This window comes from Eumetopias jubatus, unplaced genomic scaffold, assembly GCF_037043125.1.
Source record: "Eumetopias jubatus isolate StellerSeaLion01/CBP00866 unplaced genomic scaffold, mEumJub1_p1.0 scaffold_13, whole genome shotgun sequence".
In the NCBI taxonomy this organism is placed as follows: domain Eukaryota; kingdom Metazoa; phylum Chordata; class Mammalia; order Carnivora; family Otariidae; genus Eumetopias; species Eumetopias jubatus.
Genome location: NW_028274819.1, coordinates 28,156,946 through 28,170,768, shown reverse-complemented (window position 1 = coordinate 28,170,768; position 13,823 = coordinate 28,156,946). Strand labels below are relative to the sequence as shown.

Sequence of the window (13,823 nt, the reverse complement as noted above, 5' to 3'; positions counted from 1 at the left end):
GATGCTATAGGGCACATGCAATGGACCCAGACCCTCTCTGTTATATTTAGGCCTCCACCAAAAGTAAGGAACAACAGTAGAACACAGACCTTTCCCCACCAATGTGACCACATCAGTGGTGGGGCAGATGCAAAGAGGATGAGGCCAGGCAGGGCCCAGGATAACAAAGCATGGAAGAGCCAGCAGTCAAAAACTGGTCCTACGAGGCAGCAGGAGACAGAGAAAGCTTAGGCTCTAAGCCCCTAATGCATGCTCCATTTTCCCATCAGACTTAATTTACAAAACATAAATTCAGAGATAAAAATTAATAAAAATTTCGGGGCACCTGGGTGGCTCAGCCGTTAAGCGTCTGCCTTCAGCTCAGGTCATGATCCCAGGGTCCTGGGATCGAGCCCTGCATCGGGCTCCCTGCTCCACAGGAAGCCTGCTTCTCCCTCTCCCACTTCCCCTGCTTGTGTTCCCTCTCTCGCTGTGTCTCTCTTTGTCAAATAAAATCTTTAAAAAAAAGTTAAAAATTTCAAGAGAGTGAACACAGAATGTTAAGCCTGAAGCACAAAGCCCCTCTGAGTATGGGTCCCTATGCAACTGCACCGATTACATACCCAGGAAGTTGGCCTTGGCCTCCGCTGATAGTGGTCTTTACGTGGGAGGCGACTGTAGTTTTCTTGAGGAATGTTCAGCTTCACCTTCATTACCAAGAATCCCTTCAGAGGAGCACAAATATCTTCCACTGGTCACCCCAGTGGAACACGTGCCCAGTTCCTTCTCTTGAATTGGACATCCCATTACTTGGCCAGTGGCACACAGGACAATTTCTATCCTTCCACTAACCTCCATGTTCCTTCATGTGGAGCCAAGAAACCACCAAAGTTCTCTCTTCTGCACCTTTCCTGGGCCATACAGTATCAGAACAAGGATACTACACTTCAAGCCCCATTGGTACATATCACTCCAAAAACTTTTGTCCTTAAAATCTCTGGACCATAACTGCACTAGTCTATATGTTCTTGGTATAATTCCAAACTTCAAGAAACATATGCCAAGTTCTTCCACATGAACTTATCACATTTTACTCTATTGGCAACACTAGAGTGGACCTTTGAGTTTCTAGAGCATCTCAAGCATCCATCTACAAAACAAGATGGCACTTTCCCCTTTTTGTACCCCAGTCTTTACATGATTTTCACATAGACTCCTTCACTTAGCTTATAAAGGAAAATGTACTCCCCCTCCCAACTAGGGATGTAATAGAAAAGCCTCTCTTATTGAAATCTCACTCCCAAGACATCAGTGACGATAAATTCTTCCCCCCTTCAATCATTTTTTTGGACCTGCCCTTAATTTCTGGAAATTCACTAACTACTCTCTTCTATTTTCAGTTTTGGTCTTGGTCACAATTCTAAGACAAAAAAAAAAAAAAATCCCATCCAATCTTTTACAAAATTAAGTCAGATACTTGATAAAATTGAACATTTAAATAGTAACTTAAATGTTAAAAAAAAAATACGTTCATTACTTTAGACACTGATACCAAGTTGATGAAGGCCATATCTTATCCCTAAAATTCAAAATGATCTCAGATAAAGTTGGGCAGATAAATGCAACTAGACAGGTAAAACTCATTAAATGGAAATATACTATCTATATCACTATATACAACCTGATTATTTTCTTTTAACACCTTCAGCTTTGCTTCCAGTTCAGTACTAACTTGAGTTTGATGCTGAAGTAACTGCTGCATATGCTGGAAAGAAATGATGATATCCTTTAAAAAAGTATAAATATGATCTATCAGTTGGAGGAACTGTAAGATTGTAGGTATGTTTCTAAATTAATTCTTAAACTACATTTTCTAATTTCTTAACTTATCTTTATAGTTTAATCTTAACACCATAGTAAGACAGTGAAATAAACTAGTACCACATTTTACTAACTTAATATATAAAATAATTACATTGTATGATTTCTTACAAAGTACTATATCCAAGAGTTTTTCAAATAACTAACAGTTTTTTTTAAATTATGAGACACTACTGGAAAATGTAAAGAATTTAAAACCAAAACTTTCGTTGGCTTGTCTTAAAAACAGTAAATGTGTCACTCCTGAAATGTCATATTGCTAATGAGCTAGGATGTCATAGTATGTATTAGAATGAAATGGAGGAAAAGCAGAAAAAAAAAGAAACGAGAACTTTTCTTTCACAGACCTTTTTTAAATAGAAGAATTATAAATATCAAATAAATTCAAATGAGGGTATAACATCCTATAAATGCATGCTCTAAGCATACATACATTTCAATAATTATCTGCTAGGGTACCAATAGTCTAAACTATCAAGGGAAAAACTGATTTATTTTTATTCTATTTATTCGTTAAATATTTTAATGTATTATTTTCCAACTTTATTAAGATATAATTGACATATAACATTCTGTAAACTCAAGTTGTACAACATGATGATTTGGTACATATATATATAGTGCTAAATGATTACCCTAATAAGATTAATTGACATCTCTATCACTTCACATAATTACCATTTTTGTGTGTGTGGTGAGATTATTTATAATCTACTCTCTTAACAACTTTCAAATATATACCACAGTTTTGTTAACTAAAACCATCATGTTGTACATTAAACTCCCGGAACTTACTCATCTTACACCTGAAGTTTGTACCCTTGATGAACATCTCCCCATTCCTTGGATCTATTTTTTAATGGAGCATATGTGAGACCCGGTTAAAAAGGTACACTTGTATCCACTCAATAGGCCCTAACTGAGTGCTTACTATGTGCCGGGAAACTGACCTAGACATGATTCCATTTGTTATTTAACCTAACTTCTTTATTTCCCACATTATACCTGCTTTTAAAAATATGTACTGGCTCTCAAAATATCTTATGATTGCTTGCCTTTTTTTCTTCTTGAATATGTGTGATCTCTTCATTAATCTTCTTATTTAATTCCAACTCCTTTAAAAAATTGAGTAATTTTAAAGTTATGATATAAAATTCAGCAAATTCTACATTTCATTCAGTGCTCAATACGTTTAGGAGAGTCAGGAACCCTTCTCCTACCCCAGAGTACCAACATTCATTTGCTGGTGAAGCAGTGGCTCCTAGTGAAATAAAGGTGGTACGAGACACCCAGCATAGGCTGCTGTGCAAATTTTTTATAAATATTCGCGTTAAAAAATTACAAAATTCCTCATCTCCAAAAGCTTTTCTGGAGACACCTCTGTACCATAGATTACCTGACATTATATGAAAATGGAAACAAAATGGTTATAGACAAATTTTATTGTCTTAAATTCTTGCTGATAATGGCAAAAATTACCTAATAACAAAAAATTATTCACAATATCTTTTTTTACTATGTATATTAACTTTACAAAGAAGGAACATTTTTGTATTATAAACCTGAAATTCTCATTTCACAAAAACAATTATATAAACATAAATACATTTAATTAAATACCATGGTGAGTCTTTCTTGAAGTTCTTGAAATTTTTGTTCTTTAATTGTTAAATGGATGTTTTCTTCTCCCATCTTATGTTGACATGTGACCTTGGACTTTATCAAGTCTGACGTAACTTGTTTTAGTTCCTTAACATAAGAAATATAAACAGTAAGTTCAGTATAAACATTTCATCAAAGAAAGGTATTTCTGACAGTTTTAAAGTCCATTTTAAACCTATCATTATAATTTACTGTATTTCACATATCAAGATAATACTACTGGTCCATCCAGGTCTATTTCCCCTAGTTCCCTTGCAAGATAATTAGCCAAGGTGGGAATGCTACAGGGATAGAATGCATGATTTCTTTCCCTTAAAAAGAGCTAACTTCCCTTAAAAAGATACTAACCAAATGAACTAACCAACCAGAAGTAGGGTGTTTTCAACTTATTTAACAAAAATCTTCTGAGATTAAAAAAATAATAAGAGTATCAATTTCCAAGTTCATTAGCATCTAATAAGAAAAATTTGTGTGAGAAATAATCATAATCTAATGTGATGAGTGCTATATTACAGAAATGTATAGAAGCATAAAGAAAGAAAGAGATTGGTAGAGGGCATCAAGAAGGCATTATTAGGAAAAGTGGTTTCTGAATTGAGTCTTTAAAGATAAATTTGCAAAGAGGACAAAAATGTAGACATTCTAGACAAAAAGACTGTACATGCACAAACGTGCAGAAACACGAGAGTATGGCACTTTTCAGGGAAACAGAATAGATTATGGCTGGAGCTAATATGTAATGGATGAGGGGGAGGAGTAGAGTATTCATGGTTGTGGCTAGAAATCTGACAGGATTCAAATACTGAAAGGGATTTGTAGGCCAAGCTGAAAAGAGCTTTAATTTTATCCTATAGGCAATGAGGAATTAATAATTGAAGGATTTTCAGTAGGAGAAAGACATAAAATTTGTAATTCAGAAAAATAACTCTAGCATCATTACAGATTATTAGAATTGAAGAAGATACAAAAGAAGTCTTCATTTGTGAAGTTACATGTTCACTTAGCTTAACAGATTATAAACACATTATAATTCTAAAATACCAACTTCTGAATTGGTGTGTAATTTATTTTTCTGCTGTTCTGTGTATACTGACTATATTAAATACTCAAGAATCCAATTTTCACATTCTTAACCACACAGTATCTGAACTCCCTTTGAATTTTGGAGGAATTCTACATTATAAAAGTCCACTGTCCATAGAGGAGCCAGAAATGCCAGATACTAGCTTTATAAGCATGAGGCCAGATTCTGCTAATCAGATGCACCTGTCCCGGATATTGGATCAGGAAGCAGTATCACAAAGAACAAAAACTGTTGCAAATCCTTCTGTTGTAGGCTTTAGGGGCAATGCTAGTAACAACACATGTCCATGGGCAACAATGGTACCACTGTAGGAGCGGCATCCACTACAGTCAACAGTGACAGTACAACCTACAGTGTACTAATATACTTTAGTTTTTAAAAGATTGTATGTAAGAACTGAATAAATAATAATAACAAAAAACTCTTGTAGAAAAAAGTTCATTAGGTTGGTAGATTACAGGAAATTGTTATTTTCTTCATTGTACTGATTGGTATTTTCTCTTTCTTCTAAAGTAAACACGTATTTCTTAAGTATCAGTGTATAGGAGATATATATATATATATGCATATATATATATAGTGTAGTATATAATAGTATATAAAGCTATGGAAATGGGCAATCACTTAGAGTTATTAGTTAGAAGAAAGAAGATGGCAAATGACTGGGTCCTAAAGAACTCCAACATTCATGGATTACAGAAGAAGCTAATATAGAAGGCTGAGAAGTACAGTCAACTGAGGTGGGTGGAAAATCAAAAGTGTAATACTCAGGAAGCTGAAAAAGGAGCAGCCGAAAATAGGGCTGCCAATACATCCAGAGTTCTACATGTTATACCTTCAGATGCCACATAAAAACTCACCCAATTATAACTCAATACCTAGTTCAAAATCCAGGAAAAAGGAGGATTAATGGTTTTAGTTCACATGTCCCTTTCAGATATGTGCACTGCATAAAACGACTGCTAAAGTAACTGCACATGGGTCAAGAGATAGGATTTGACTCTTAGAAAAGCAGGCAGACAAATTGATGGCCGGTACAAAGAGAACAATCAACATGTACTGAATCATGAAAGAAGTCTGAACAAAGGAGGTATGCCTTGAAGAATGAATAGTATACTAGATATCCTCCATTTATCTGTCCTGACTCACTCTCCACCTTTTCTTCATACTGCTCTGTTCCCTGTGTGCTGATATCTGTGGATACAGCAAACAATTTTTCTTGCCCTCCGGCTGCTGGTTGGGTTCAATCTCTGGAAGGCACCAGCAAATCAGTATGCTGGGAAGACAGATTGAGGTATTTCCCTGTTTCCTCCCTACCTGGCCACAAAATGACAATAGCTCTCTACCTTTACCAAAGGTCATTGCACCTACAGCTCTCTCCAGGTTCCCAGTATCTGCTTCCTTCCCTTGCCCCCTCAGGTTTATGTGGTATAATCATTCCCCCACCGCTTCTATCCCTGTGGTGCTTCAATGCTCCTCCTGGTTTCCCTGAACGCTGCCCTTAACTTTGTAAACAGCTTCTTCATCAAACCTTTCTCTTTTACCCATTCCAAGGTGCCATCTATTTCCTGACTCAATCCTGTTTAATTCAAGTAAATTGAATTAAAGTGTGGGGAGGGGATATGGAGGAGAGCAAAGGCAAAAAGGAAGGAATAATGAAGAATTATGATGATTGCAACAAAGATTTTGCATTAAATAGAACAGAAGATGCTTAAGAAGCAGTAGGAAATGATGTTGAAGATATAGAATGGGGCCAGACCATGGAAGCTGTGAAAAGCCAATTAAAGAAGTATGGGACTAAATCAATATGTTGTACACCTAAACTTACACAATGTTGTATGTCAATGATATCTCAATAAAGCTGGAAAAAAATTTGGGACTTGATTTGGTAGGCAAAAGAGAACTATTCAATCTACCCCATTCCTTCTATATATACTAAGTATCTAGCATGTCAGGCACATGGAAGCAATGCATCAAACTAGTAACCCAGTAAAGTCATTCTAGCAACAAGAATGAATAAAAACCAAGGGCGCCTGGGTGCTTCAGTCAGTTAAGTGTATGCCTTCAGCTTGGGTCATGATCCCAGGGCCCTGGGATCCAGCCCCACATCAGGCTCCCTGCTCAGCAGAGAGTCTGCTTTTCCCTTTCCTCTCCCTCCCCCTGCTCATGCTCGTGTGCACTCTCTCTTGCTCACTCTCTCAAATAAATAAATAACATCTTTCTTTTTTTTAAAGAATGAGTAAAAACCAGATAAAAGAACACTGGCTAAGGGACTATTTTATTAATCCAGACATGAGATGACAAATGTCTATACTATTAAGAAATGAAGAATGGCAAATATGAGATCTTCTAAAGGAAGATATAATTGAATAGACAAAGGGAATGAAGGAAAAAGATTATTCCAGAGTGTCTAGGTGAAGCTAAAAGAAATGAAAAGAAAAACCATGAAATGTGGAAGAGAAAGCATGACAATGGAAAGGAAATGGGAAGTCTGCTTTGCTGATGAAACAGATGAAAATGTATTAAGACAAGAAACAAGAGATGAACAATGTTCTGAGACTGTTAAGAAAGCCAAAAAATCCCAAATCATTATGCCTGAGCCATACGTTGTTGTTTTATTTAAAAAAAAAAAGTCCTTCATTCATATTTTTTCAAATTATAAAAGGCTATATATGATGAATTCCCTCAAAATGAAGTTTCAATGTCCCAGCAATGGTTCATCTTCACAGTCAGCAAGAGGATTTCCTTTGAAAGAAGAGTTGCATGAATTTGGGGGGATGTGGAGGGAGAAAGGAGGTATATGGAGAATGAAGAATTAATCCAATGTGTGCCCGGCTGACCCTGAAATTACAGTAAGTCATAAAAGGAGACGATCTGCAGGCAGTTGAAAAAATAGAACTGAGATTAAGGGAAATCTGAGGCTGGAAATATAAAGTCATCTGCACGAAGTGAATGACTGAATCACAGAAATGAGAGCTCACTGAGAGAGACCTTAGGATAGAGCTTTGGAGGAATGGAAGAAAAAGGATAATCAGGGAGCCAAAGGAATTTGTACCAAAAGACCCTCAAAAAGTGAGCTATCATACAGATGTTATAAAATGAACACATTTTATATTTTAAACATCTATTATTTTGTACAAAACACATTATTCTGTAATTAAAAACACAAAGCGTCAGTATCAGGATGCTTTGGTTACTAGTATTAGGAAACCATACAAATAATAAGGACATTTATTCTTCCACATAAGAGAACGTCCAAAGTTGGGTAGGTTCTCCACTTTTATTTAACATAGTACTAGAAGACCTAGCTCCAGCAATCAGACAACAAAAAGAAATAAAAGGCATCCAAATTAGTAAGAAAGAAATAAAACTTTCACTATTTGCAGATGACATGATACTATAGATAGAAAACCTGAGAGACATTACCAAAAAACCACTAGAACTGATAAATGAATTCAGAAAGTCATAGGATACAAAATCAATGTACAGAAATCTGTTGCATTCCTATACACTAATAATGAAGCAGCAGAAAGTGAAATTAAGAAAACAGTAAAATATCTAGGAATAAACTTAACCAAAGAGGTGAAAGACCTGTACTCTGAAAACTACAAAACACTGATGAAAGAAACTGAAGAGGACACAAAGAAATGGAAAGACATCCCATGCTCATGGGTAGTAAGAACAAATATTGTTAAACTGTTTATACTACTCAAAGCAATCTACACACTTAATGCAATCCCTATCAAAATACCAACAGCATTTTTCACAGAATGAGAACAATTCTAAAATTTATATGGAATCACGAAGACTCAAATAGCTAAAGCAATCTTGAAAAAGAAAAACAAAACTGGAAGTGTCACAATTCCAGATTTCAAGTTATATTATAATGCTATGTAATCGAAACAGTATGCTACTGGTATAAAAATAGACACAGATCAATGGAACAGAATAGAAAACCCAGAAATGAACCCACAATTATATGGTCAATTAATCTTTGACAAAGCAAGAAAGAATATGCAATGGGAAAAGGACAGTCTCTTCAACAAATGGTGTTGGGAAATCAGAACAACTACATGCATAACAATGAAACTGGACCACTTTCTTATACCATACACAAAAATAAACTCAAAAAGGATTAAAGACCTAAATGTGAGACCTGAAAACATAAAAATCCTAGAAGAGACCACAGGCAGTAATGTCTCTGACATCAGCTATAACAACATTTTTCTAGATATGTCTCCCAAGGCAAGGGAAATAAAAGCAAAAATTTGGAACTACATCAAAATTAAAAGCTTCTGCAGAGCAAAGGAAACAATCAACAAAACTATAAAGCAACCTATGGAATGGGAGATATTTGCAAATGACATATCCAATAAAGGGTTAGTATCCAAAATATATAAAGAACTTATAAAACTCAACACCTCAAAAATAAATAATCCAATTAAAAATGGGCAAAGACATGAACAGACATTTCTCCAAAGACAACATACAGATGGCCAACAGCCACATGAAAAGATGCTCAACATCACTCATTATCAGTGAAATGCCAATCAAAACTACAATGAGCTGTTGTCACCTCACACCTGTTAGAATGGCTAAAGCAAAAAACTCAAGAAAAACAAAGTATTGGCGAGGACGTAAAGAAAATGGAACATTCGTGCACTGTTGGTAGGAATGCAAAGTGGTGCAGCTACTGTGGAAAACAGTATGGAGGCTCCTCAAAAGTTAAAAAGAGAACTACCCTATGATCCAGTAATTGCACTACTGGGTATTTACCCAAAAAATACAAAAACAACAATTCAAAGGAAAAGGGATACATGCACCCTTGTCATTATAAGTAGCATTATTTACAAGAGTCAAGATATGGAAGCAGCCCAAGTGCCCACTGATAGATGAAAGGATAAAGAAGATGTGGTGTGTGTGTGTGTGTGTGTGTGTGTGTACATATATACACAATGGGATATTATTCAGCCATAGAAAAGAATAAAATCTTGCCATTTGCAATAACATGGATGGAGCTAGAGAATATAATGCTAAGCAAAATGAATCACAGAAAGACAAATACCGTATGATCTCACTCATATGCGGACTTTAAGGCAAAAAGAGAGAGAGAGAAACCAAGGTAACTGATGATTACCAGAAAGGAGCTGGGTGAGGGGGATGGGTGAAATAGGTGAAGGGGATTATGAGTACACTTATCATGATGAGCCCTGAGTAATGTAAAGAATTGTTGAATCACTATATTGTACACCTGAAACTAATATAACACTGTATATTAACTATACTGCAATTAAAATACAAAATATTATGCAGCCATCAAAAGGAATGAAATCTTGGCATTTGCAACGACGTGGATGGAACTGGAGGGTATTATGCTGAGCGAAATAAGTCAATCAGAGAAAGACATGTATCATATGACCTCATTGATATGAGGAATTCTTAATCTCAGGAAACAAACTGAGGGTTGCTGGAGTGATGGGGGGGTGGGAGGGGTGGGGTGGCTGGGTGACACACTGGGGAGGGTATGTGCTATGGTGAGTGCTGTGAATTGTGTAAGACTGTTGAATCACAGACCTGTACCTCTGAAAAAAATAATACATTATATGTTAAAAAAAAAAAGAAAGCAGGAAGGGGATAATGAAGGGAGTGGAAATCGGGGTGGGGGAAGACGAACCATGAGAGACTATATGGACTCTGAGAAACAAACTGAGGGTTCTAGATGGGAGGGGGGTGGGGGGATGGGTTAGCCTGGTGATGGGTATTAAAGAGGGCACGTACTGCATGGAGCACTGGGTGTTATACGCAAACAATGAATCATGGAACACTACATCAAAAACTAATGATGTAATGTATGGTGATTAACATAATAAAAAAAGTGAAAAAAAATTAAACATAGATAAAAGATTGTTAAACATCCAACCTGGAAATAACTACTATTGCACATTTAAGACTGTGTGTGGGTAGGTGTGTGCACATGCATGCAGGCACACACGCTTTTTTTCTATAGATATTTTTACTTCTACTAAGATGAAATTACACAATAATTACTATTTTGGAAATGTTTTTTCCACTTAATATTACCATTAGCTTTCTATGCGGCAAAGATCAATGGAGAGCATAATTTTAATACCTGCATGATATGCCACTTCCTAATGTATTTAACCAATCTCAATTAGTAGAGCTTCACATTACAACAGTGTTTGTAAGTATTGCTGTGCTGTACATTCTGGATTTGTTTTGTTATTGTTTGAAGATAGTACTCCCGAGAGAGGAAGAGTTAAAGTCTATGAACTTTTTTTGCAGCAATGAGACATGTTGCCAAGTTATCTGTTCAATAAATAGATTTCCACCATCAAAAAAAAAGCAATAAAAAAATTAAAAAAAACAAACAAAAAGTTGGACAGGTTCTTGTGTTGGTTGATTCAGGCACTCAATGATGAGAATATTTAATAAAGATTAGGTATTATCAAAGACTAGGATATTTTCATTTCTCCACTTTCCATTCTTGGGACTGTCCTTTCTTCCATTGTTGGGACTATAACAAGAGGCCAATTTAGGTACTGCATAGCAACTGGTCTCTTCCTGGAACTCCTTCTAAAAGAGTAAGAAGATTTTTCTTTGAACCATTTCCGGCTGGCCAGAACCAGATCACAGGCTCATTCCTGAACCAAACACTGACATGAAGAATGGAGATTATATTAACTATCTTAGAGACAGACTGATCATATAAAGTGGACTGAATATTGGGGAAATTATCACAATGTCCACTACAAGAAAAATTTCAGCTAACATTATAAAATACATAGGTTGTTTAGGATATTACTGACTACAAATATTACATAGTATAATAGAAGATAAATGGAGAATTTTTTTACAAGCTGACTGACAATGAGTAATTCACCTACTCTTTTTTTTTTAAAGATATTTATTTATTTATTTATTTGAGAGAGGCAAGCAAGCAAGGAGGGGCAAAGGGAGAGTGGGAAAAGAATCCGAAGCAGACTCTGCACTGAGCGCAGAGCCCAAAGTGGGGCTTAATCCCATGACTGAGAGATTAGACTGAACTGAAACCAAGACTCACTTAACCAAATGAGCCACACAGGCACCCCTCACCTACTCTCTTTAGGTTTTGGTTCCCTTTACAAAAAAAGGAGAGGCTGGATCCAGTTAATGGTTTTTAAATTGTGCTCTGAAAAGTCCTAGACACCCCATGGAGACCATTCATAGCTGCTAATAGAGAAGAAAGAGCCCCTAGGTATAGCTCCAGTGTTCCTCCAAGCCTCCCTTCAAGCAACAGCAAACCTTATTCATTTTAATATTGAGCTTCCACATCTTGAACTGAGGGTTCTGCAGCTCAAAGAAAGACAAAAACAAGATTAGATGATCCCTATGATTCTTTGAAATTTAGAGATGATCTGAAGAAGATAGTTTGGAGAGAACCAGATGTAGAAATAGAAAACAGTTCATGCATGAAGGGAGAAAGAGCAGTTGATGAGTCAGAAGGGGTTTCAGACTTTCCTCTCTGATAAAGGAATTTAAAGGCAAATGAGTCTGTTTCAGTTGTCTTGAAAGACTATACATTATAAACCACCTACAGTCTGTGGTGCCGAAAAGCTGAATCTAACAAAACTGCCTTAATCCTAATCTTAACCTAATTTTATTTGCAAGTAACAATAATCCCATAAATTTCTATGGCATGTTTAACTTTCTGAAGTGCTTTTCCATGCGTTTATTGTTTTATATTTATTACACATATGTAAAACAAGAAAGGCAGGGATCATTCTACTCATATGAAAAACAAGAAAACAAAAGGGGGAAAAGAGAAAAGCAACATCCATATAGGTGTGGGTCAAGCACCTCTTTGAGATGACTATAATTGAAAGGTTTAGTTTTAAAGAAAAAGGTAAAGTGATGAATTAAGATAAACAGAATAAATGAGAAATATTATGCAGGGAATTATATGTTGGCAGGAAGAGGCTAAAGGGCTGGGAGAAGTAGTGGGAACTGAAGGACTAGAGGCAGAAAGAACAGATGTGAGAGTATCATGTGTGGTACAGATGATAGAAAAAGATGCCCTGGCTGGAGAAAGAGGAGGGCCGAATGAAAGAGCCCAAAAGAAGCAGTGTTTAATGATAAAATTTCAAGGTAGGGACATAGTAGTCTATGTCTTGACTCTATATCTTTAGAGTCAAGTAGTCTATAGATATTTAGACTCAAGGCATATAAAGAGCTGATATTGCAGGAGTGTGAATAGTTAAAAATTTCCCTTTCTGGTAAATATATGCTTCTCTTCTCTAAGAAAGAGAAGAAACTTATGTGGATAAATTGCTTATGTTGCTATCACTATTAGAATGGTTAAGACTGTAGGTTCTGGAGTCAAAATTTGTCTAGGTTCCAGTCCTGGCTTTATTTTCCTTGTTATTTAACTTTAGGTAACTTATTTAACTTCCTTCTGTCTCAAGTTCCTAATCTGTAAATTAGAAATACAATTTTTTAAAAACAAACCGTGTGGCGTGTAATACTCCATGCAACAAGTATTTGCTGAGCATCTACTATGTGTCAGGCACTGTTACCTATTACTACTACTAAGGTGAATCCAAGGGATTCTAGGATTTTTTTTTCTACTTTAAAAATAGACTAAGTCTTGGGGCGCCTGGGTGGCTCAGTCGGTTAAGCGACTGCCTTCGGCTCAGGTCATGATCCTGGAGTCCCGGGATCGAGTCCCACATCGGACTCCCTGCTCGGCGGGGAGTCTGCTTCTCCCTCTGACCCTCCTCCCTCTCGTGCTCTCTATCTCTCATTCTCTCTCTCTCAAATAAATAAAATCTTAAAAAATAAAAATAGACTAAGTCTTAATAATGGTATAATTAAATATCCTTTTATTTATTTAAAGAATTAAGATTCATTCTTTCAAAGCTAACAACAGTAAGAATTTTCCTATAGACCATGTGCTCCTCAAGGAAAGGTGCCGTGTTTTGTACTTATCCCATAGCAGCTTAATACATTCAAGGAATTTAAAAGGAACTAAACATTATATCGACTATAAGAAGAAAAGTAATTAACATGATTATGAAAAAAATGTGATTGTCTTTACCTAAAAATAAGATCTGATGAAAGCAAAGGTTGATTTACTCAGGATTTAAAAAATGGCAATAAAAATATTTGGTGAGAGCAGTAGATGTCAGCCAGACAAAGTATTATTAATGACACGATAGTT

The 13,823-nt window shown here is 36.0% G+C and overlaps 1 protein-coding gene across 1 annotated transcript in view; it reads right to left on the bottom strand.

Moving 5' to 3' along the window:
- The window catches only part of CCDC73 (coiled-coil domain containing 73), a 115,337-nt gene that overhangs the window by 28,137 nt on the left and 73,377 nt on the right, over positions 1–13,823 (bottom strand). The window contains exons 9-11 of the mRNA XM_028087708.2: positions 3,481–3,609; positions 2,916–2,975; positions 1,661–1,765 (exon numbers count right to left, since the gene is read on the bottom strand). Of these exons, the coding sequence (XP_027943509.1) occupies positions 1,661–1,765; positions 2,916–2,975; positions 3,481–3,609 (294 nt within the window). The remainder of the gene's footprint in view (positions 1–1,660; positions 1,766–2,915; positions 2,976–3,480; positions 3,610–13,823) is intronic.